The 21,880-nt window shown below is 41.3% G+C and overlaps 1 protein-coding gene across 4 annotated transcripts in view; it reads left to right on the top strand.

Moving 5' to 3' along the window:
• The window catches only part of SHROOM3 (shroom family member 3), a 210,921-nt gene that overhangs the window by 138,687 nt on the left and 50,354 nt on the right, over positions 1–21,880 (top strand). Inside the window, exon 1 of one of the 4 annotated variants that reach the window (XM_049885952.1) lies at positions 5–8,133. The exons of the other annotated variants lie outside the window; for them this stretch is intronic. Coding sequence (XP_049741909.1) covers positions 8,054–8,133 — 80 coding nt within the window. The 5' untranslated portion in view covers positions 5–8,053. Of the gene's footprint in view, positions 1–4; positions 8,134–21,880 lie in introns of those variants that run through there. 4 annotated transcript variants of the gene reach the window in all.

The following is a 21,880-nucleotide window of genomic DNA, read 5'->3' as shown; positions in this document are numbered from 1 at the left end:
TACTGAGCATTCCGAAAAGGGACTTGTTGGCTGCTAGAAGAGGAAACTGGGGGGTAAGATACAGGCTGATGTGAGATAGAAGCTCAGAGTTTGGAAGGATAACGATCTTTTTTTTTTTTAATTGTGTTTTAGGTGAAAGTTTGTTGTTGTTAGGTGCCGTTGAGTCAGTTCCGACTCATAGTGACCCTATGCACAACAGAATGAAACACTGCCCGGTCCTGCGCCATCCTTACAATCGTTGTGCTTGAGCTCATTGTTGCAGCTACTGTGTCAATCCACCTTGTTGAGGGTCTTCCTCTTTTCCACTGACCCTGTACTCTGCCAAGCATGATGTCCTTGTCCAGGGACTGATCCCTCCTGACAACATGTCCAAAGTATGTAAGATGCCGTCTCGCCATCCTTGCTTCTAAGGAGCATTCTGGTTGTACTTATTCCAAGACAGATTTGTTCGTTCTTCTGGCAGTCCGTGGTATATTCAATATTCTTCGCCAACACCGCAATTCAAAGGCATCAATTCTTCTTCGGTTTTCCTTATTCATTGTCCAGCTTTCACATGCATATGATGTGATTGAAAGTACCATGGCTTGGGTCAGGCGCACCTTAGTCTTCAGGGTGACATCTTTGCTCTTCAACACTTTGAAGAGGGTCTTTGCAGCAGGTGAAAGTTTACATCTCAAGTAATTTCTCATTTTAAAAATCTATACACATACTATTTTGTGACATTGGTTGCAATCTGCACAATCTGCACACTCCGCCATTTCCACCCCGGGTTCCCTGTGTCCATTTGTTCAGTTCCTGTCCCTTCCTGCCTTCTCATCCTCCTTTTGGACAGGAGTCGCCCATTTGGTCTCATATATTTGATTGAACTAAGAAGCATGTTCTTTATGTGTGTTATTTTTTGTTTTATAGGCCTGTCTAATCCTTGTCTAAAAAGTGGGCTTCTGGAATGATTTCAGATCCGGGTAACCAGAGTGTCTGGCGGCCATAGTTTCAGGGATTCCTCCAGTCTCTTTCAGACTAGTAGATCTGGTCTTTTTTCGTGAATTTGAACTCCATTCTACGTTTTTCTCCTGCTCTGTCCAGGACTTTCTGTTGTGATCCTTGTCATAGGGATTGTTGGTGTTAGCCAGGTGCCGTCTTAGTTCTTCTAGTCTCAAGCTGGTGGAGTCTCTGGTTCATATGGTCCTTTGAGCAAATATTTTCCTTATGTCTTCGGTTTTCTTCATTCTCCTTTGCTGTGGGTGGGATGGGACAAATAGAGGTATCTTAGATGGCCGTTTGCAAGCTTTTGAGACCTCAGACGCTATTCACCAAAGTGGAATGTAGAACATTTTCTTTATGAACTATGTTATGCCAGTTGACCTAGGTGTCCCCTGAGACTAGGGTCCCCAGGCCCCAGCCCCAGCTACTGGGTCCCTCAAAGTGCTTGGATGTGTGTAGGAAACTTCTGTGCTTTTGTTTTGGTCCAGTTGTGCTGACTTCTCCTATATTGTGTGTTGGGAAGGACAACAATCTTTTTTTTTTTTTCTTTTTTTGTGCTTTAAGTGAAAGTTTACAAATCAAGTCAGCCTCTCATACAAAAATTTATTTATATACACCTCGCTATATACTCCTAGTTGCTCTCCGCCTAATGATGCAGCATACTCCTCTCCCCCCTGTATTTCCGTGTCCATTCAGCCAACTTCTGTCCTCCTCTGCCTTCTCATCTCCCCTCCAGACGGGAGCTGCCCACATAGTCTCATGTGTCTGCTTGATCCAAGAAGCTCACTCCTCACCAGTATCATTTTCTGTCTTAGAGTCCAGTCCAATTCCAGTCTGAAGAGTTGGCTTTGGGAATGGTTCCTGTCTTGGGCTAACAGAAGGTCTGGGGACCATGACCTCCGGGGTCCTTCTAGTCACAATCAGACCATTAAGTCTGGCCTTTTTACCAGAATTTGAGGTCTGCAGCCCACTGCTCTCCTGCTCTTTCAGGGATTCTCTGTTGTGTTCCCTGTCAGGGCAGTCATCAGTTGTAGCCAGGCACCATCTAGTTCTTCTGGTGTCAGGCTGATGTAGTCTTTGATTTATGTGGCCCTTTCTGTCTCTTGGGCTCATTATTACCTTGTGTCTTTGGTGTTCTTCATTCTCCTTTGGTCCAGGTGGGTTGAGACTAGTTGATGCATCTCAGATGGCCGCTTGCTAGTGTTTAAGACCGCAGACACCACTCTCCAAAGTGGGATGCAGAATGTTTTCTTAATAGATTTTATTATGCCATTGACCTAGATGGAAGGACAATAATCTTAATGGCAGTTTTCAAACTAGGTTCTGAAGAACCCTGAAGTTCCTGGGAGGTAACTTGTGGGGTCCCTCAAATCATTTGGTTCAAATATCTTTTTAAAAAATATATCATAACGTTTAAAAACTATAATTAAAAACACACAGAGCTATATACCAACTTTGTATACTTTGTAAACAACCATTGTGTTAAATCATACTGCAAGTTCAATTTATGTCTGAACTGATCTTCATTTAAATCTTTTCTCGTCATCTCTAACTGAGGAGTATCCTGAGACGGCAGTGTTGTCATTGTTAGCTGCTGCTGATTTGGCCCCTGACTCACGGTGACCCTACGCACAAGGGAACGAAATGCTTCTCAGTCCTGCACCATCTCCACAATCAGTTATGGATCGGACCTTTGTGATCTGTAGGGTTTTCATTGGCTGATTTTTGGGAGTAGATCACCAGGTCTCTATTCCTAGTCCATCTTAGTCTGGAAAGTCTGCTGAAACCTGTTCAGCATCATAGCAGGCAGCACACAAGCCTCCAATGACAGACAGGTGGAGGCTGCACATGAGATGCATTGTCCTGGAATCTAACCTGGGTCTCCCACTTGAAAAGCAAGAATTCTGCCACTGAGCTACCAGTGCACAGCTCCTTAACTTCGTAAGTAAGATTACAAGAGCAAATGTAACATGACTGCTTCCTTTGTGCTAGGTGGTGTGCTAGGGCTTTGTACACGCTATCTCATTTAATTTTCACACCAGTCCTGTGGGGTGCTCACCATTATAAAGGGACTTGGTGAAGAGCATTCAATGAGCAGGTAATGGATTCGAACTCAGGCATTTTGACTTCAGAGACTGAGCTTATAGCCACTATATTCTGTTGCCTCAGTCAACATAATAGGACCTACTTCATAGGACAACTGTGGAAGTTCAGTGAGATAAGGTATTCAGTGCACATAGTGCAGAGCCCATGTGTAGAAATAAACGTTAGGTGGTGTGCAGTGATGTTGCTGTGGTTATGGTTATTGTCATCATTTTCGTTGTTATTGTACAGGTTTGTATGCCTGCACGAGAGGCAGTATAAAATAGTGACTAGAATAGGGACTGTGGAATCATACTAAATGAAACAAAACAGTGGCCGTTGAGTTGATTCCAGCTCATGGCGAGTAGAACTGTGCTCCGTAGGGTTTGTGGTGGCTGATTTTTGAGACATAGATCTCCAGGCCTTTTTTCTGAGGCACCTGTGAGTGGACCCAAACCTCCAACTTTTTGGTTAGCAGCTGAGCATGTTAACTGTTCCTGCTACCCAGGGACTCTTAGTCTCCTAGGATCTTCAAAATTTAGGGAATCAGAGCCTCCTATTTTTTGTTTTTTTTAATTTTTAATAGAGGTGATAACTTTAGATGAAGGTAAACAGAACAAACTAGCTTCTCATTAAACAATTAGTACAAATATTGTTTTCTGACATTGATTACCAACCCCATGACATGTCAACACTCTACCCTTCTTGACCTTGGGTTCCCTATTACCAGCTTTCCTGTCTCCTAGTCCTTGCCCCAGGGCTGGTGTGCCCTTTAGTTTTGTTTTAGGGGCCTGTCTAATCTTTGGCTGAAAGGATGAACCTCAGGAGTGACTTCATTATTGAGCAAAAAGGGTGTCCGGGGGCCATAATCTCAGAGTTTCTCCATTCTCTATCACACCCGTAAGTCTGATCTTTTTTTTTTTTTTTGCAAGTTAGAATTTTGTTCTACATTTTCTCCAGCTCTGTCCAGGACCTCTATTGTGACCCCTGTCAGAGCAGTCTGTGGTGGTGGCTGGGTACCATCTAGTTGTGCTGGAGTCAGTCTGGTAGAGGCTGTGGTAGCACAGATCAGTCATTTTGACTAATCGTTCCCTTATGTCTCGGTTTTCTTCATTCTCCCTTACAGCCTCCTTTTTAACAAGAGTCCACTGGGCTGTGGAAGTTGATCTAGTTTCAGTGCCAGAGTGCTCAATGTCAGAAAATAGCAGCTAAGAAGTTACTGCACTAGCCTGGGAGAAAAATGATCATGACCTAAAGGAAGGTGGTGGTGATGGGACAAGAAATGAGACAGACTAGAGATAAATTTAGGAGGCAGAATCAATAACAGATGAGGGTGAGGTAAGGGAGAAGAAAAGTTAAAGAGTGACGAATCAGTTTATGCTGGGGGGATACTGGGGTACACTTGTAGGGTCTTTAGCCAGGGCAGGAAAGGCTGGAGGAGCAGAGACTGAGGAAGAGCAGGGGTTAAGAGTGTGAGTGTTGGAATCCCACAGAACTGGGGTTGAGCTTGAAACAATTGAAATATTTTACAAAGCAGTCCCTGAAATTTGAATGAAACAGATGAACACAGGTGTATATCCAGCAGGAGCCATAGCTACAAAGAGATTGTCTTTAAAAACCAGCGAGGGTTGTCCTCATCACATGGTCAAAGCTGGCTAACAGCACAATGTCTGTATGAAGGGACAAAGGGAGGGAGCGGATGGGCAAGCAATTTCCTTTTTAAAAGTCCTGACCTAGATGGCATATAAATCACTCTTGCTCATATCCTATTGGCTGGAAGTTTACTCTATTTATACTCTTACACTCTAAGAATTTTATGTGTATGTGTCTTGCCTCCACAACAATATTGTAAGTGCCTATAACAGTCCACCTTATAGCTCTTCAGAGGTCTCTCTCTGTAACCAGAGTGTTACCGATATGGGAATGAACTTGGAAATCAGAGAGGTTCTCATCCCAATTATATTAAGATTGCAAATCCTGCTTGTTTTTTACTTTTTATTTTGAAATAATTGTAGCCTCATAGGAAAGTTGCAAAAATAGTACAGCAATTTCCTGTACGCAATTTAGCCAGCTTTCCCTAATGCTAATCTATGTTATAACCCTAGCACAAATATCAGAACTAAGAAATTAGCATTAATATAATGCTACTAACTACAGGCTATAGCCTATAAACTAAAGACTTCGTTCCGTTTTCACCAATTTTTTCACTAACGCCCTTTTTCTGTTCCAGGATCTAGTCCAGGATCTTACATTGCATTTAATTTTCATGTCTCATTGGTCTCCTCCGATCTGTGATAGTTTCTCAGCCTTTCCTTGCCTTTTTTTGACCTTGACGCTTTTGAATACTGGTCAGTTATTTTGTAGAATATCTTTCAATTTGGAATTGCCTGGTGTTTTCTCATGATTAGACTGAGGTTGTGTATTTTTGGCAAGAATACACAGAGGTGATGTGTCCTTCCAGGTGTATCACATCAGGGGTTATATGATGTTGATGTATCTTGTTACTGGTGATGTTAACCTTGATCTACTTGGCTTGGGCGAAGTCTGCCAGGTTTCTCCACTATAAGGTTACTATTTGCTAAATAAATATATTAGGGTAGGTAACTTGGAGGCTTTGCAAATATCCTGTTTTTCTTCAAACTTTCTCCTACTAATTTTAGCATCCATCAGTGGATATTGCCTGCAGCAGTTATTATCGTGATATTCTAAAGATTATTTTGTGTTCATTCTTTCTACACTTATTAATTGGAATTTTTCTGTAACGAAGAGCTATCCCATTGGCCCCATTTATTTACTTGCTCAATTATATCAGTAAGGACTCCTTGATATTTATTTTATTCTATGGATTATAATCTAATACTATTGTTGCTTATTTTGTTGCTTAAATTGTTCCAGCTTTGACCATTGGGAGCTTTTTTAAGCAAGCTCTAAGTACTGTTTTGAAATATGGAAAAGATCGAGGTGCTGATGGTCCCATTCTCCCATACAGAAAAGACCATGATGTGCTTATAACCTTCCTAGGAGTCTTTCAAGTGTTGAGAAGGGAGGTTAGTAGTGGACATTGAGCAAAACCAATCCCTGACATGTTACGGAAGTCTATACATTGATTTAGGAATTGGCAAGTGCTGGAGCCCAGGGTGGCATAGTGGTTAAGAGCTACGGCTGCTAACCAAAATGTCAGCAATTCGAATCCATCATTCGCTCTTTGGAAACCCTATGGGGCTGTTCTACTCTGTCCTGTAGTGTCGATATAAGTTGGAGTTGAGTCGATGGCAGTGGGTTGGGTTGGGTTTGGTTTGGTTTTGGTTAAGTATAGAGAATAGCCAGGAAGGTTTTTCTCACTTATTTATAAGAAAAGAAAATAGAGAACAAAAGGAGAAACCTCCTTTTCCCAGGTGAATACAGGGACCAAGAAGCCCTGTTGGCACAGTGGTTGAGCTTTTGGCTGCTAACCATTCAGCGAGTCTGTGGGAGAAAGGCCATAAAGATTACAGCCAAGAAAACCCTATGAGGCAGTTCTACTCTGTCACACATGGGTCACTATGAGTCAGAGTTGACTCAACAACACCCAACAACAACATACAGGGACCAGCCAACCAAGTTAGAGAGAGCAGCTTTTCATGGCCCAAGGGTTAATATTCTCAAAGATCCAATCCCATTTTTCTTTTCCTGCTTAGAGCCCTGAATTCTCTCTTATCTGTCAACAGGAATTTTTATGTTCTAACTTATCTTGGCAGAAACTTCCCCCTAAAATCTATCAAGCCTTGGGCTAGGGTAGTTCAGTGAGTTGGTAAAGGAGACAGAATGTTCTAGCTTGAAACTGAAAATTTTCCAAACCAGTGCGTTCTTGCGTAAATTTCTTACCCCTTTCCCATCTTCCGCCACCAGTCACCACCGTCACTACAATAACTATTTGATCTAATTACCAAGCATTCACCCAAACATGGTGCTATGTCATGATAGGTTATCTTCACCCATACATATGATACGTAAGTCAAAACGAATGGGAAATAGAAGCTCATGGTTTGACTTATAATTCATCCTCATCAGAGCAGCAAGGTTAGTTCAGCTGGCACTCTGCCTTCCCTTGTGGCAGTGAGCTCTGTGCCTCTGATGCTGAATTGTTCTCAGGACGCTGTACCTTGAGAAGCCTCTAGGTTTACGTCCTTGTTAGACATTGAGCTGGAACTGCTGCTTCAATAGGCCACTGGTCCCTACTTAACTGAGACAAAAATCATCACCCCCCACAAATAAAGCAAACGAGATACAACCAGTTAATTGTTTTATTTCCTCATTTGGGGTTAGATCCATGCCTCCCATACTGTGAAAAGCTTAAAACAATTAAAACACACTTTTTAAAATTTTTGTTTCATTTTGCCGTACTGCTTCTTTTATGTATTTATGTATTTTTATTGTGGCAAAAATATACATAACAGAACGTTTGCCAATTCCACAGTTTTTACAGGTATCATTCGGTGATGTTGATTACAGTCTTCATGTTGAGCAAACATTTTCACCATCCTCTTCCTACTTATTGTGCAACCATTGACATAAACTCAGAATTAACTGCACTTTTGCAGATGGTGGCATTTTTACATGTGGAGGAGGGTGTCTGTTTGGCAGAGATCATTCAAAGGAACTTCCTGATTTCAGTTGGATGCATTTTATCAGCAGATGCTTTTCCTTAGTTCCTTCCTTCTCCTGCTCACAAAATAGAAAGTTGGTATTTCTAAGCGGCATGCCATTGTCCAAGATGCTGGTTCTTCTCAGGAAAAGTCATTAAGGATCACCTTCTCTCCTTCCCTCTTCTAGAGCAGGGATTGAATTTTAATTGGCCAATTTGCAGGGATGACTGGGAATGGGAGTCCCTCCCACTTGCACGGAGTTCAGCAAGTTCAGCGCAGTTCAGGCTGTCTAGCTGGAGGCTCAAGGAATTGTTCTGAAGTCTTTACCACCCTGGGAAAAGCAGAAAGAGCAGAAGTAGGGTGAAATGGCTTTTTATCCCACTCCTGAATATGACATCGGACTGGCCAGAGGGTTGCTATCTGGGATGTTTCTGTTTACCACAAGGTAAGCCCAGTGCTATGTGAGATTCAAACTCTTTCGTTGTGGGATTCTCACCTGACAAGCCTTGAACAGGTATCTTTTTATGTCATTTTTTTTGTATCAGTTTATAAAGGAAAATAACCACTTCTTACGTTAAGCCTGTTACTCTAAATTGTCATGAAAATTCTCATTTGTGTACGTCACATGATTCAGTGTACTACTAGTATTTCTGTTTGGGAGTTTTCAATAATTTTCTCTCATATGAATATAGTTGTCATATTTCTTATGATGTGTGTGCATATCTGATAGAATGGCGTTTTCTCCCGTTCACATTTGCAAATGCTTTGTGTTGTGTACTTCATGGTTTTGCTTCCTAGGCGATTTCAGCATAACTATCTATTTTTTTTCTATGTTTCTCACAGGGACGGGTTATGTGCCTTATGTATTAGTAGCCAAGTTCCTCTCTATTTGCAGTGCTGATTTTTGTATAAAGAAACGGAACCTGTGAGGACATTCTCCATTTTAAAGGTCCTGTCCTCTCATTCAACTTTGAGATTACAGTCATTCCTGAAAAGAAATGTTGATTATTGAGATTGCCGACTGTACCTTATTTAACTCCATCACCGTTGAAGGTTTAAATCCATCATGATCTTTTTCCTTATTTACATAATCTGAATTTCGCATTTATCCTTTTCTTATATAATCTTAATTAGAAATTTTCGTTCAGAGTTATGCTTAATGCCAGTGTTTGCTGCTAGGGAGGCTTTTACTGACAAGAAAATTTGAGGTAGAAAAGGATCAGCTAGATGCGCGACAGTAATGGTAACCTTCTAGATCTCCAGCTGACTATTTTATTATTACTGGCATTTGTTTTTATTTTTATACCTTGTAAAAGGTAAAAGGTAAAAAAAGAAACTATGAACTGCCAATTTATATTATAAAATGCACTCATATATAAAGAGAAGGAACACAGAGCTGGTTTTTCAAGTTTTATTTGGCATTCTTTCCTTTGGAAGTGAATAAGAGAGAGCATTCTTCTGAACCCTGTTATATTCTCCCTAACAGCATTAGGTTATGTGTGGGTGGTGGGGGTGGTTAAACTCCTCCCTGTTGTAACATTTATTATGGAAATGTTAGTAGGTAAGTCACTGAGGAGCTGGAGCTAGCATTCTTAAAGCTTGCTATACTTTCAGCTGCTCTGCCTTAAGACCTTCACCGCCTTTTTCTTTCAGGTTCCCATTGTATTTGGAAAATATATTTTAATGAACAATTCTTTTCTGGTATGCTTATTTTAAAAATATAGATCCTTCTTTTGACCATGATTTAAGGTCTCTACCTAAAATTTATGCTTTCTCTTTTGACCATGATTTAAGGTCTCTACCTAAAATTTATGCTTTCTGTCCTTTTCTTTGTTTTCTTGTTGCCTTTAGTTTCTAGATGAAGAGAAAGAGAGTGAAACAGAAGAGAAAAACAACCCAGTGCATCAGACTTACTGCAAAAGAGGACTCAGTTTCTTCAGTGTTGGAATTTTGGCAGGGGAGGGGGTTCGTTTTTGTTTAATGGAGTGATGTTTAGAAAAATCATTACCAAAAGGCAAGGCTTCTGCCTCACAAAAAAAACTCCTTTCTCCACATGTTTTTGATAAATGCAATTTGATTTCTTCTTTGGCATTTTACAAGAAATAATTAGCTTGATTTTTAAATATCTTAGTTGGTATTGGATTCCTTTAAACCCTCCAAGGACAGTCTTCTGTGGATTTTGTATACTAACAGGAGTGTGTCCAACTATAGTGGTCTAGTACTCTTTATTCCCCTCTCCTCAGCCCTCCAGTTCACTGGGGTAGAAGGGAGGATATCACATACCTTGTGCTGTTCAGCTGCTGTTCCTGCCAACAGGGAAACTCCCTAGGCATCTTCTCCCAAAAAAAAGCAGGTGGTGTAAATGATTAACTTGGCTCAGCTGTTAACCAAAAGGCTGGTGATTCAAGTCCACCCAGAAGTGCCTTGGAAGAAAGGTCTGGCAATCTACTTCTGAAAAATCAGCTATTGAAAACCCTATGGAGTACAGTTCTACTCCGATACACATGGGGTCACCAGGAGTCAGAATCCACTCAAGGGTAACTGTTTTTTTTACTTCAGGGGCACATACAATATCTCTAGTTCTCTGCAACTATCTGAACCTTTCTGAGATCCATGAGAGCATGTTTGTGGGTGGAGTGTCTTTGGGTAACTGTGTGTGAAAGAGAACAACAAACCAGCATGGAAGTGAGTTGAAAAACGGAGATTATTTATGGATAATTAGAGTTTATGCTTTTTTATTTATACTGTGCTATTCTATTTGAAAGGGGCCCTGGTGGCGCAATAGTTAAAGCCCTCAGCTGCTTCCCAGAAGGTTGACAGTTCAAACCCAACAGCTGCTCCAGGGGAGAAAGATGTGGCAGTCTGCTTCCGTAAAGATTTACAGCCTTGGAAACCCTATAGGGCAGTCCTACTCTGTCCTGTGGGGTCACTATGAGTCAGAATCAACTCTACTGCCGTGTGTTTGGTTTTTTTGGTTTTACTCTATTTAAGGGAGCCCTGGTGAAACAGTGGGCAAGTGCTCAGCTGTTAACCAGAAGGTTGGCAGTTCGAACCCACTAGCTGCTCTATGGGAGAGAGATGTGGCAGCTTGCTTCTATAAAGGTTACAGCCTTGGAAACCTTATGGAGCAGTTCTCCTCTGAAGAAGGGTTATTGTGAGTCAGAATCAACTCAATGGCAATGGGTTTTTTTTTTTTTATTCTACTGCAGTGGTGTTTGAAAGTCAATAAAGAGCAAAGATGAATGTGGTTATAGACTATATATGTTACAGTGTTTATGTCAAATTCTGCCATGATTTCTATGAGAGCACTGAATATGGGAAGAAGGGTTGCAGATTCTAATTTCTCTCTATGTGCCAGAGTTAGGGGTAGGATGGAAGGGGGAATATTCACCCACCGATGACGGAGTGGGGAGCCCTGGTGGTGTAGTGGTTAAGAGCTTGGGGTGCTAACCAAAAAGTTAGTAGTTTGAATCCACCAGCCACTCCTTGGAAACCCGATGGGGCAGTTCTACTCTGTCCTATAGGGTTGCTATGAGTTGGAATCGACTCAGCAGCAGCGGGTTTGGTTTTCAGTTTTGATGACTGAGTGAAAAACACCCACCTCCATTATAGTCTCTCTCCTTTGTAGTAATGTATTTATATACTCTTCAATTTAAAAAGTGTTTTGAAATGGAGAGTGGGGAGGAGATGCAACTTGAAGTTAGGGGAATTTTGGAATAGGTGTTGGATAATGGGGCAAAGTACCTTAAAAGAAACGGTGTTTATAAAAATCTTCTATGCAAATTTCAAGCGTTAGAGTCTTACATCCGTATGTTAGCAGACTTCACTCTTACTTATAATTCAGTTATCGAAGCCAAAAGTCCCCAGGGCATATTATCAGGATGTGACATTTAAAAAGAACTGCTCTTTCCAGAAAGGACTGTGTGTTACTATGGGTTTATATTACCAAATGCATACCTTTCTACACACTGAACCACTTTTTAAAGACACAGAATTTTTTCCCCCTTTTTTAATTGTGCTTTAAGTGAAAGTTTACAAATTCAAGTCAGTTTCTCATACAAAAAATTACACACATATTGTTTTGTGACCCTAGTTGCTCTCTCCCTATAATGTAACAGCATACTCCTCCTCTCCACCCTGTATTTCCCGTGTCCATTCAATCCAGCTCCTGTCCCCCTCTGCCTTCTCATCTTGCCTCCGGACAGGAGCTACCCACATAGTCTCAGGTATCTACCTGAACTAAGAAGCACATTCCTCACCAGTCTCATAGTCCAGTCTAATCGTTGTGTGAAGACTTGGCTTCAGGAATGGTTTTAGTTTTAGGTTAACAGAGAGTCCGGGGACCATGTCTTCTGGGGTCCCTCCAATCTCAGACCATTAAGTCTGGTCTTTTTACTAGAATTTGAGCTCTCCACCCCACTTTTCTCCTGCTCCATCAGGGATTCTCTGTCGTATTCCCTGTCAGGATAGTCATAGGTGGTAACTGGGCACCATCTAGTTCTTCTGGTCTCAGCCTGATGGAGTTTCTGGTTTATGTGGTCTTTTCTTTCTCTTGGGCTCATATTTTCCTTGTGTTTTTGGTGTTCTTCATTCTCCTTTGCTCCGGGTACTTTCAGACCAACTGATATATCTTAGGTGGGCACTTGCTAGCTGTTAAGACCCCAGATTCCACTCACCAAAGTGGGATGCAGAACATTTTATTAATATACTTTTTATGCCAGTTGACCTAAAAAAGACACAGAATATTACTGAGGCTACTTTAAAAGCCTTGGAAAAGTTTGCCTTTTAGGTTTTTTTTTTTTTTTAACCAAAAAAGCAGGGTGTTAATGAGTATTCCTCCAATCCTGATTGCCCATTCTTCTTCATATAATCCAGCTTCTTGGATTATTTGTTCAGCATACAGATTGAATAACTATGGTGAAAGGATACAACCATCACGCACACCATTCTTGCTTTTAAACCACACAGCATCTCCGTGTTCTGTTTGAATGACTGCTTCCTGATGTATGTACAGGCTCTCATGAGCACAATTAAGTGTTCTGGAATTCCCATTCTTCGCAATGTTATCCATAATTTGTTATGATCTACACAGTCGAATGCCTTTGCATAGTCAATAAAACACAGGTAAACATCTTTCTGGTGTCTCTGCTTTCAGCCAGGATCCATCTGACATCAGCAATGATGTTCCTCATTCCATGACCTCTTCTGAATCTGGCTTTAATTTCTGGCAGCTCCTTATCGATGCACTGCAGCAACTACTTTCGAATGATCTTCAGCAAAATTTTACTTGTGTGTGCTGTTAAATGATATTGTTTGGTAATTTCCGCATTTGGTTGGATCACCTTTCTTTGGAATGGGCACAGATAATGGATCTCTTCTCATCGGTCGGCCAGGTAGCTGTCTTCTAAATTTCTTGACATAGATGAATAAGTGCTTCCAGCGCTGCATCCGTTTGTTGAAACATCTCAGTTGGTGTCCCATCAATATCCTGGAGCTGTGTTTTTCTTCAGTGCAGCTTGGACTGCTTATTTCAGTACCATTGGTTCTTGATCATGTGCCACCTCCTGAAATGGTTGGATGTCAACCAGTTCTTTTTGGTACAGTGACTGTGTATTCCTTCTATCTTCTTTTGATACTTCCTGTGTCGTTTAAAATTTTCCCTGTAGAATCCTTCAGTATTGCAACTTGAGGCTTGAATTTTTTTTCTTCAGTTCTTTTAGCTTGAGAAATGCTGAGCATGTTCCTTTCTTTTGGTTTTCTAACTCCACGTCTTCGCATATTTCATTATAATACTTTACTTTGTCGTCCTGAGCTGCCCTTTGAACTCTTCCATTCAGCTCTTTTACTTCATTTTTTCCTTTCACTTTAGCTACTGTGCATTCAAGAGCAACTTTCAAAGTCTCCTCTGACATACATTTTGGTTTCTCTTTCTTTCCTGTCTTTTTAATGACTTCTTGTTTTCTTTGTGTATGATGTTCTTGATGTCATTCCACAACTTGTCTGGTTTTCAGTCATTAGCGTTCAGTGTGTCAAATCTATCGTTGAGATAGATGGTCTCTCAACTCAGGCAGAATACACTCAAGGTCATACTTCAGCTTTCAGTGGACTCATTCTAATTTTCTTCAGCTTTAAGTTGAACTTGGATGTGAGCAATTGATGGTCTGTTCCACAGTTGGCCCTTGGCCTTGTTCTGACTGATGATATTGACCTTTTTCATCATCTCTTCTCACAGATGTAGTTGATCTGATTCCTGTGTATTCCGTCTGGCAAGGTCCACATGTACAGTCGCCGTTTATGTTGTTGAAAAAGGTATTTGCAATGACGAAGTCATTGGTCTTGCAAAATTCTATCATGCGATCTCTGGCATCATTTCTATCACCAAAGACCGTGTTTTCCAACTACTGTTCCTTCTCCTTTGTTTACAACTTTTACATTCTAACCGTCAGTAATTATCAGTGCATCTTAATTGCATGTTTGATCAGTTCTAGATTGCAGAAGTTAGAAAAAATGTTCAATTTCCTCATCTTTGGCTTTAGTAGTTGGTACATAAACTTGAATAATAGTTGGATTAACTGGTGTTCCTTGTAGGCATGTGGATGTTATCCTATCACTGACAGCACTGTATTTCAGGATAGATCTTGAAATGTTCTTCTGGGCAATGAATGCAACACCATTCAAAAGAATACCTGAAGTAAATATGGGGAAAATACTAAGATTTGAAAAACGTTGATGATGAGTTCATGTTTTTTATTTTAATCTGAATACATTTATATATGTTTGAATAATACCATAATTTTAAAAATAGATGAGAAAAATTCTGATGCATACCGCAACATGAATGAACCTTGAAAACATGCTAAGTGAAATAAACCAGAAACAAAAGGACAAATATTGTATTATCCCACTAATATAAAATATCCAGAATAGGCAAGAATGTAGAGACAGCACCCCTCACTGGAACTAGGGAGAAGGGGAAACGGGGAGTTACTGCTTAATGAGTACAGAGTTTCTATTTGGGGTGATGAAAAGGTTTTGGGAAAAGATAGTGATGTTTGTTGCCAAAAAAAAAAAAAAAAAGATGATAAAGAAAAACAGGGAATAAAATAGAAACAACACACAAAACCTTGAGAAACAACACTTTCATCCCTTGCTGAGCACATAACGTTTAATAAGTATATCATGAAGACCCTCAACTCATTTCCTTGAAATGTTAATTCAAATAGGCCTAATTTGCACAGTACACTGATATATTGTTTTTTCCTTTTCCTTTTTTAGTTTCATGACAATTCAGGTTAGGCTAGAACCTTGTAATGATGGACTTCTCGTATGGTTTTGTGCACGCAAGTGAGTAATGGAGGGGTAGATGGATTAGTAAGTGAATGAGGAAACTAGAAACTAGAAAACCTAGGGGTCTTGATAGCAGCACTGAAAGTGACCCACTCCACACCGACCTGCCTCTCACTTGCCACCCCTCCTCAGGGAGGCAAATACCTGCCATGATCAGTGTCACCAGGGCCTTAAAACGCTGGGAACTAAGAGCTAGCTGCCTTGCTCTGCTACCCATTTCCTGCATGTGTGTGTTTGTGCTTGATTTCCTGGAGAATGGGACAGATGGATGCAGACCAACCCAGCACGGGCGACATCTAAGCCATGTCCAAGATTGGCCAAAGTAAAGGCACTCCTGGCCTCCCAGCAGGATAGGAATTTGAGCAGTGGTTCCAATCCTTTAGCTCTGGGCTCCTGGTCTATGCCTTTTTTTCCTTGTTGCTTTTTAAAATTTTGTAACTATTTTAAGAAATCCATTTTTTCAGACCAACCCTTTTATTAAACTTTGACTTGTTCTTCCTGATTTTTTTTTTTAAGTTAAAACAAGCAAAACACTGGGTCTTATTTTCCCTCCCTTGATCTATGAGCGTCTCCACCCCCGCAAACCCCCCCACCCCCCCACCCCCCACCCCATACTCCTGTCTGCCTTTGCAGTTGATAATTTCACCCTTTTTCTTGACTGGAAGCATCTGTGTCCAGTGTCTGGGAAATGGTGTTTTATCTGTGTCTCAGAATGAGAAACTGACCGTCATTCCACCAGGTGCTGGAAGCTGGTTAGCCTTGAGGCATGGCCTTCTAGGGCCACACTTTAGGGATATGTATTTAATTTCAGGGTCCTCAGAACCCCTCTCTTGGCTGTCATGGACAACTTCTTTCTTGGGCTTGGCGCCAGACCTGGACTGTTTCCTCAGAGGTGGGAGCCCACTCCTCTGGCGAGAATGCCTGCTGAGTCTGGGAGCAAGCTGGGGCTTTTCCTCTGGCTAGACCTGGGCTACCTTGAGGCTTGAAGACTTCTGGCTTTCCTGTGACATGAACCATGGTGGCCTTGCCTCTACCAGCTCTTAAGAAGCCTACTCCCTCTGCTCAGCCCAATCCCCATTTGGCCTACCTCTTCTGGGCCACAGCCCGCTTAGGAATCAACTGTGGGCTCAGGAGGAGGCTGTGAGTCAGGCCAGAGCTTACTTCAAGCCTGAGAAGAAAGTCCTATTACTGGTGGAGGCTCTTCTTCCAAATCCTGGAGCCAGCCCTGCTAGCCAAAGGATCATCTTTGCCCTTTGGTAACCATTGGTTTCTTTCTCTGAAATGTCTTGTAATAGGTGATAATGTTGTTGACTCAAATTTCCATGAAAAAGAAAAACAAAAAAAGAAACTACCTCTTAAGTGCCATCCTGGTTGATTCCTTTCTAAGCAACCTTGTGGAAAAGAATACTGTAGCTCCTTCTCTGTTCACATGTTCCTACCGGGAAAGAAACCTCGCCTGCCCTGGGGTGGTGTTGTTTTTGTCTGTTACCATCCCAGGCCTGCTATAGGGGCTTGTGGCTGCATTGTAGTGTCTGGGCTGTGTCTGGGGAGTCCTTCCCTCATGCCTGGCTAGGGAATAGCTACCACCTTGTAGAGGCTTCCATTTCTATCCTGCTCTGAGGCCTAGGGAGCATCGCTCCCACAAATACCAGCTTCAGGGGCTCTGTTGGCACATGCACCCATGAGCCTGCCCCTGGCTACTCCAGACCCACCTCCACCCACAGTCTTATGCAGGAATCAGTAAGCCAGATGTGTCTGAGCCCTTGTCCCCAAAGGGCAGCCCCCCGGCTACCAGCCAGCGTGGCTCTATAAACCCTGCATGACCAAGTGATGGTTGGGGGCTCTGCAGGCTACCCAGGGTCTCTGCTACCTTCCATCCTGCCAGCTGGTGAGGAACAGCCCTGTTCTGTGAATTGACTACATGTGGAAATGTAACCAATTAGTGTGAAATGCATGTTTAGCAAGTGTTAGGTACTGTATTTGAACCATAATGTGGATCCTCCTACAAAAAAGATAATAAACTAATGAATATGTAAGTTCACAAATTCTGCATTAACTTTTATTTAACCTAGCCCTTGAGCTTTGCAGTCTGAGCAATTTAAAGGAGACGTTTGTTCAGTACTAAACCAAAAACCAAACCCATTGCCTTAGAGTCGATTCCGACTCATAGCAACCCTATAGGACAGAGTAGAACTGCCCCATAGGGTTTCCATGGAGGGACTGGTGGATTCCAGCTGCTCACCTTTTGGTTAGCAGCCGAGCTCTTAACCACTGCACCACCAGAGCTCCTTGTTACAATAGTACTCAACCAAATTCCCCTTGCTTTTTTTTTTTCTCTTTTCTTAATGGCATTATATAGGTAATAAACCATCGGCCATTCTGACAATCTTCACATGTACAGTTCAGTGACATTAAATATGTTCATCATGTTGAATTTCACTTATATTTGATGATAACTTTTATTCATTGGTGTTGACAGTCTGAGTACAATCGTCTATTCTTATACATTTGACTCATGGCTAATTGATAACTGGCATGGTTTCATAAAGCTAGCGTACCCAGAAAAGCCCATGCAAAAGTCTCAGTCATGACAGAATCAACAACAACAAAATTAACTCTAGCTCTTAAAAGTTTTCATTTTCAAAGTTGTGGTTGTCACCTCCACCATCTATCCAAAGCCTGCCAATCTCTCAAGGTCATCTAGAGTCCCAACTCTGTGCCAAGCCCTTTGGCTCACTTTAAGCACATGAGCTTTTTGGTGCTTATATGGCAAATGCCTCCGAACCTAGGAGGCCCGATATGATCTGATGACTGCTCGTTCCATCTGCTCTTCGCTCGTGAGGCACCAGCCACGCTCCCTTCTGCTCCGTGAACACCTCATCCTCATCCTGCCTCAAGATCTTTATTTAGTGTTCCTTTTTGGTACAAAATACTCTTCTTTTAGCTTTTTCTTGAAATGGTTGATTCTTTCTCATCATTCAGGTCTGTTTGAATGTCATCTTCTCAAAGAGTCTTTGCTGACCACTCTACCTAAAGCAGGGCCCTCAGTCACTCTCTCACACTACCCTGTTTTAGTTCCTTCAGGACCCTTGTGGTGTAGTATACAGAGGTATCTTTGTTTAGTGCTTACTTGTGTAATGTCTGTCTCCCTGCTCTGCCTGTCCCACCTTCAGTGTAACCCTCTTATAGCTCAGAAATGAAGAGCACAGGCTCTAGAGACAGATGCCTGAGTTTACATATATCAGATCTGCCACCCACTAGTTTTGTGACTATGGACTAATTGCCTAGTTTCTCTCATTTTACTCATTTTCCTTAGGGATCATATTTGGTGGTGCAAGTGGTTTGCCGTCAACTGCTAACATAAGTTTGCCATTTGAACCCAGCTAGCAGTATCGTGGGTGGGAAGCCCTGGTGGTGTAGTGGTTAAGTGCTACGGCTGCTAACCAAAGGTTCTGCAGTTCAAATCTGCCAGGCGCTCCTTGGAAACTATGGGGCAGTTCTACTCTGTCCTATAGGGTCGCTATGAGTCGGAATCGACTCGACAGCACTGGGTTTGGTTTTGTTTTTTTTTTTTAGCAGTATCATAGAAGAAAAGGCTCGGCAATCTGCTTCCATTAAGATTACAGCCAATGGATGAACCCCAAAACTATTACCCTATTTAAACTACAAGGTTTAAAGATATAATCTTTAAACCTTAAACCAAAAATGTTCACTGAAGTCTTCTTAAAACCAAACAATAGTTTAGCTTAAGGAGTAAAGAATCTCTGCCTTGAGCATTATGCTCTTCTAAGATCTTCTATATGGGATCAGATTCACAACAAAGCAACTCAAAAGATAGGAAACTTAAGGGGGAGTGAATTTATGTTAATGGGGAGGAACAACTCAGAAAAGAAGGGTGAGAATTGTTGCACAACTCAAAGAATGTAATCAATGTTACTGAATTGTACGTGTAGAAACTGTTAAATCAACGTATGTTCTACTGTGTATATTCTCAGCAACAAAATTGTTAAAAAAAAAAAAAAAAAAAGATTATAGCCAAGAAAACCCTATGGAGCAGTTCTGCTCGGTAACACATGGGGTCACCGTGAGTCGGAATCAACTCAGTGGCAACCAACAACAACATCATAAAGGTAGTATAAAGGTTGATGAGAAAATTTATATCAGTGCCTGGAATGGTGCTTGGCATCATTAGGTACTCAAATATGTATATGTGTGTGTGTATATATATACACACACACACGTACATATACATATATATGGAAACCCTGGTGGTGTAGCGGTTAAGTGCTACAGCTGCTAAACAAGAGGTTGGTAGTTCGAATCTACCAGGCGCTCCTTGGAAACTCTATCAGGCAGCTCTACTCTGTCCTATAGGGTCGCTGTGAGTCAGAATCGACTTGACGGCGGTGGGTTTGGTTTTTGTGGTTTTATATATATATTTTTTCCCCTGGAGGAAATGAATAATACTCTACTTCTGTTTATTACTTTACCTTGCATCTAAGCCTCCCCAACAAGATTATTAACTCCAGTCCATCTCTCATCTCCCCTAGCTCCAACGATAGTTTAGTAAGGTTGAAGGCACATAGTAGATGATCAGCAAATATTGCTTGAAATACCTGAATTGCTTATTATAGATTTTCTCAGAAACATGCTTTGCATTCCTGCATTTGTGTTAGGGCAAATCATCTCAGAAGGACATTGTGTCACTTGCTAGTTCCAGTTTCATCGGCCTACTCATCCCACACAGCTAAGCTTCCTTGTTTGTGGTTAAGAATGCAACAAAAGGGCTTTGTTTGAATTACACCCACGCACAAAACTTAGTTAGCTCAGCTTTAAATCACCTTCTGACTCTTATTGATATGATGTAATGTGCTTTAGGAAAATATTTCCTTATCTTCTTAAAGATCAAAGTGATCCCATAATGCAAAAGCAGGCTGTGCTCTTCAGGAATGCTTCTTAAATTATTTGCATCATTGAAAAGGTCAATAAACAGCTGTTTGACTTTGGTTATTTTAAAATACAGTGAGATATATTTTTCAAAATGAGGAGCTATTTTAGAAATAATTTTAAAAATAGGTAATACATGTACATAGTACAAAATTAAAAAGTTACAAAAGGAAATATAGTGAAAAATAAGTTCTCCACCCCAGAAGTAGTCCCTGTTTCTAGTTTCCTCCAGAATATTCTTAACATTAATAAACATACATGTGATTATGTTTTCCCCCACACACCGTCACATATTGTACACAGTTATGCATCCTATTATTGTCACTTAGTATATTTTAGAGATATTTCCGCATCAATATGTATAAAGCTGCCCATTCTTATTAACAACCACACGTTGTCGTAGTTGGACCCCGTTGAGTCGATTCTGACTCGTAGCGGCCCCATGTGACAGACTAGGACTGCCTCATAGGGTTTTCTTGGCTGTAATTTTTAAGGAAGCAAATTGCCAGGTTTTTTCTTAGAGAGCCACTGGTTGGGTTTGAACTGCCAACCTTTTGGTCAGCACCTAGCTCTTAATTGTCGCACCACCAAACCATTGCCTATGAGTCGATTCTGACTCATAGCGACTCTATAAAAAAACACCAAATCCAGTGCCGTCGAGTCGATTCCGACTCATAGCGACCCTATAGGACAGAGTAGAACTGCCCCGTAGAGTTTCCAAGGAGCTCCTGGCGGGTTTGAACTGCTGACCCTTTAGGACAGTAGAACTGCCCCATAGGGTTTCCAAAGAGTGGCTGGTGGATTTGAACTGCCAGACTCTTAACCACAGCCAAACTCTTAACCACTACACTACCAGGGCTCCACAGTAGCCACATAGTGTTCCATTATTTGGATGTACTACAGCTGACTTAACTAGTCTGCTACTGAGGGACATTTAGATTGTTTTACAATCTTCTGATAGATAGTTATTATTATTATTTTTTGATTTTTCTAGATGTTGCCAAACTGTTCTTCATTCACCTTGTATGGATTTACACTCCCAGTGCGATATGAGAATTAGTGGGTTATTTTTGGTCATCTTTCTTATTTTTTCCCTCTTTTCATCACTTAATCCCTATACATACAGCATGGAAGAATCTCACAAAAATAGAGAGTTAACCTTTGAAGGCTTCTCCCAACGTATGTTCTGTGCCCAAAAGAAAGTTGGTCTTTTTTTTATAAGGCCTTTTAATTTGTTTGTTTGTTTCAAAATCACTCTGTTGTTCTTAAACTAGTAGACCTATGATGACACCTGATACCCCAAACAAGGCAAGGAATTAGTTGTCTCTCCAATCTCCAATGCAAAAGCTCCCCAAGTTGGGTTTCCTATCCTGGTACTGCAAGTCTTGGGCTTACTTTCAAATATACTTATTTTTCATTTTGTAACCCCAGAATGTAAGCTTCTTGAGGGCAGAGACCATATCCTAGCCATTAATTCTCTTAAATATCCTTTGTGATTCAGTAGTAGAATTCTTGCCTTTCGTGTGTGAGATCTGGGTTTGGTTCTGGCCAGCATGCTTCATGAGCAGCCACCATCCATCTGCAATGACAGATAAAAGCCCTTCATCTTGAGAGTGATTCTCCACAAGATCCTAGAAAAGGTAATAATAGGAAATTGTTAATATTATACTTAATACACTCTGAACGTGGGGAGAGTGGTGGTTAGTGGTAGAATTCTCTCCTTTCATTCAGGAGACCAGGTTCAGTTACCTGCCAGTGCACCTCATGTGCAGCCACCACTCTTCCTTCAGTGGAGGCTTACATGTTGCTATAATGCTGAACAGGTTTCAGAGGAGCTTCCAGACTAAGGTGGACTGGGAAGAAAGGCCTGGCCATCTACTTTTGAAAATCAGCCAGTG

This window comes from Elephas maximus, chromosome 5 (genome assembly GCF_024166365.1).
Source record: "Elephas maximus indicus isolate mEleMax1 chromosome 5, mEleMax1 primary haplotype, whole genome shotgun sequence".
NCBI classification, from domain to species: domain Eukaryota; kingdom Metazoa; phylum Chordata; class Mammalia; order Proboscidea; family Elephantidae; genus Elephas; species Elephas maximus.
Note: the sequence above shows the minus strand (reverse complement) of the source record. Positions and strands in the feature narration are given on the sequence as shown.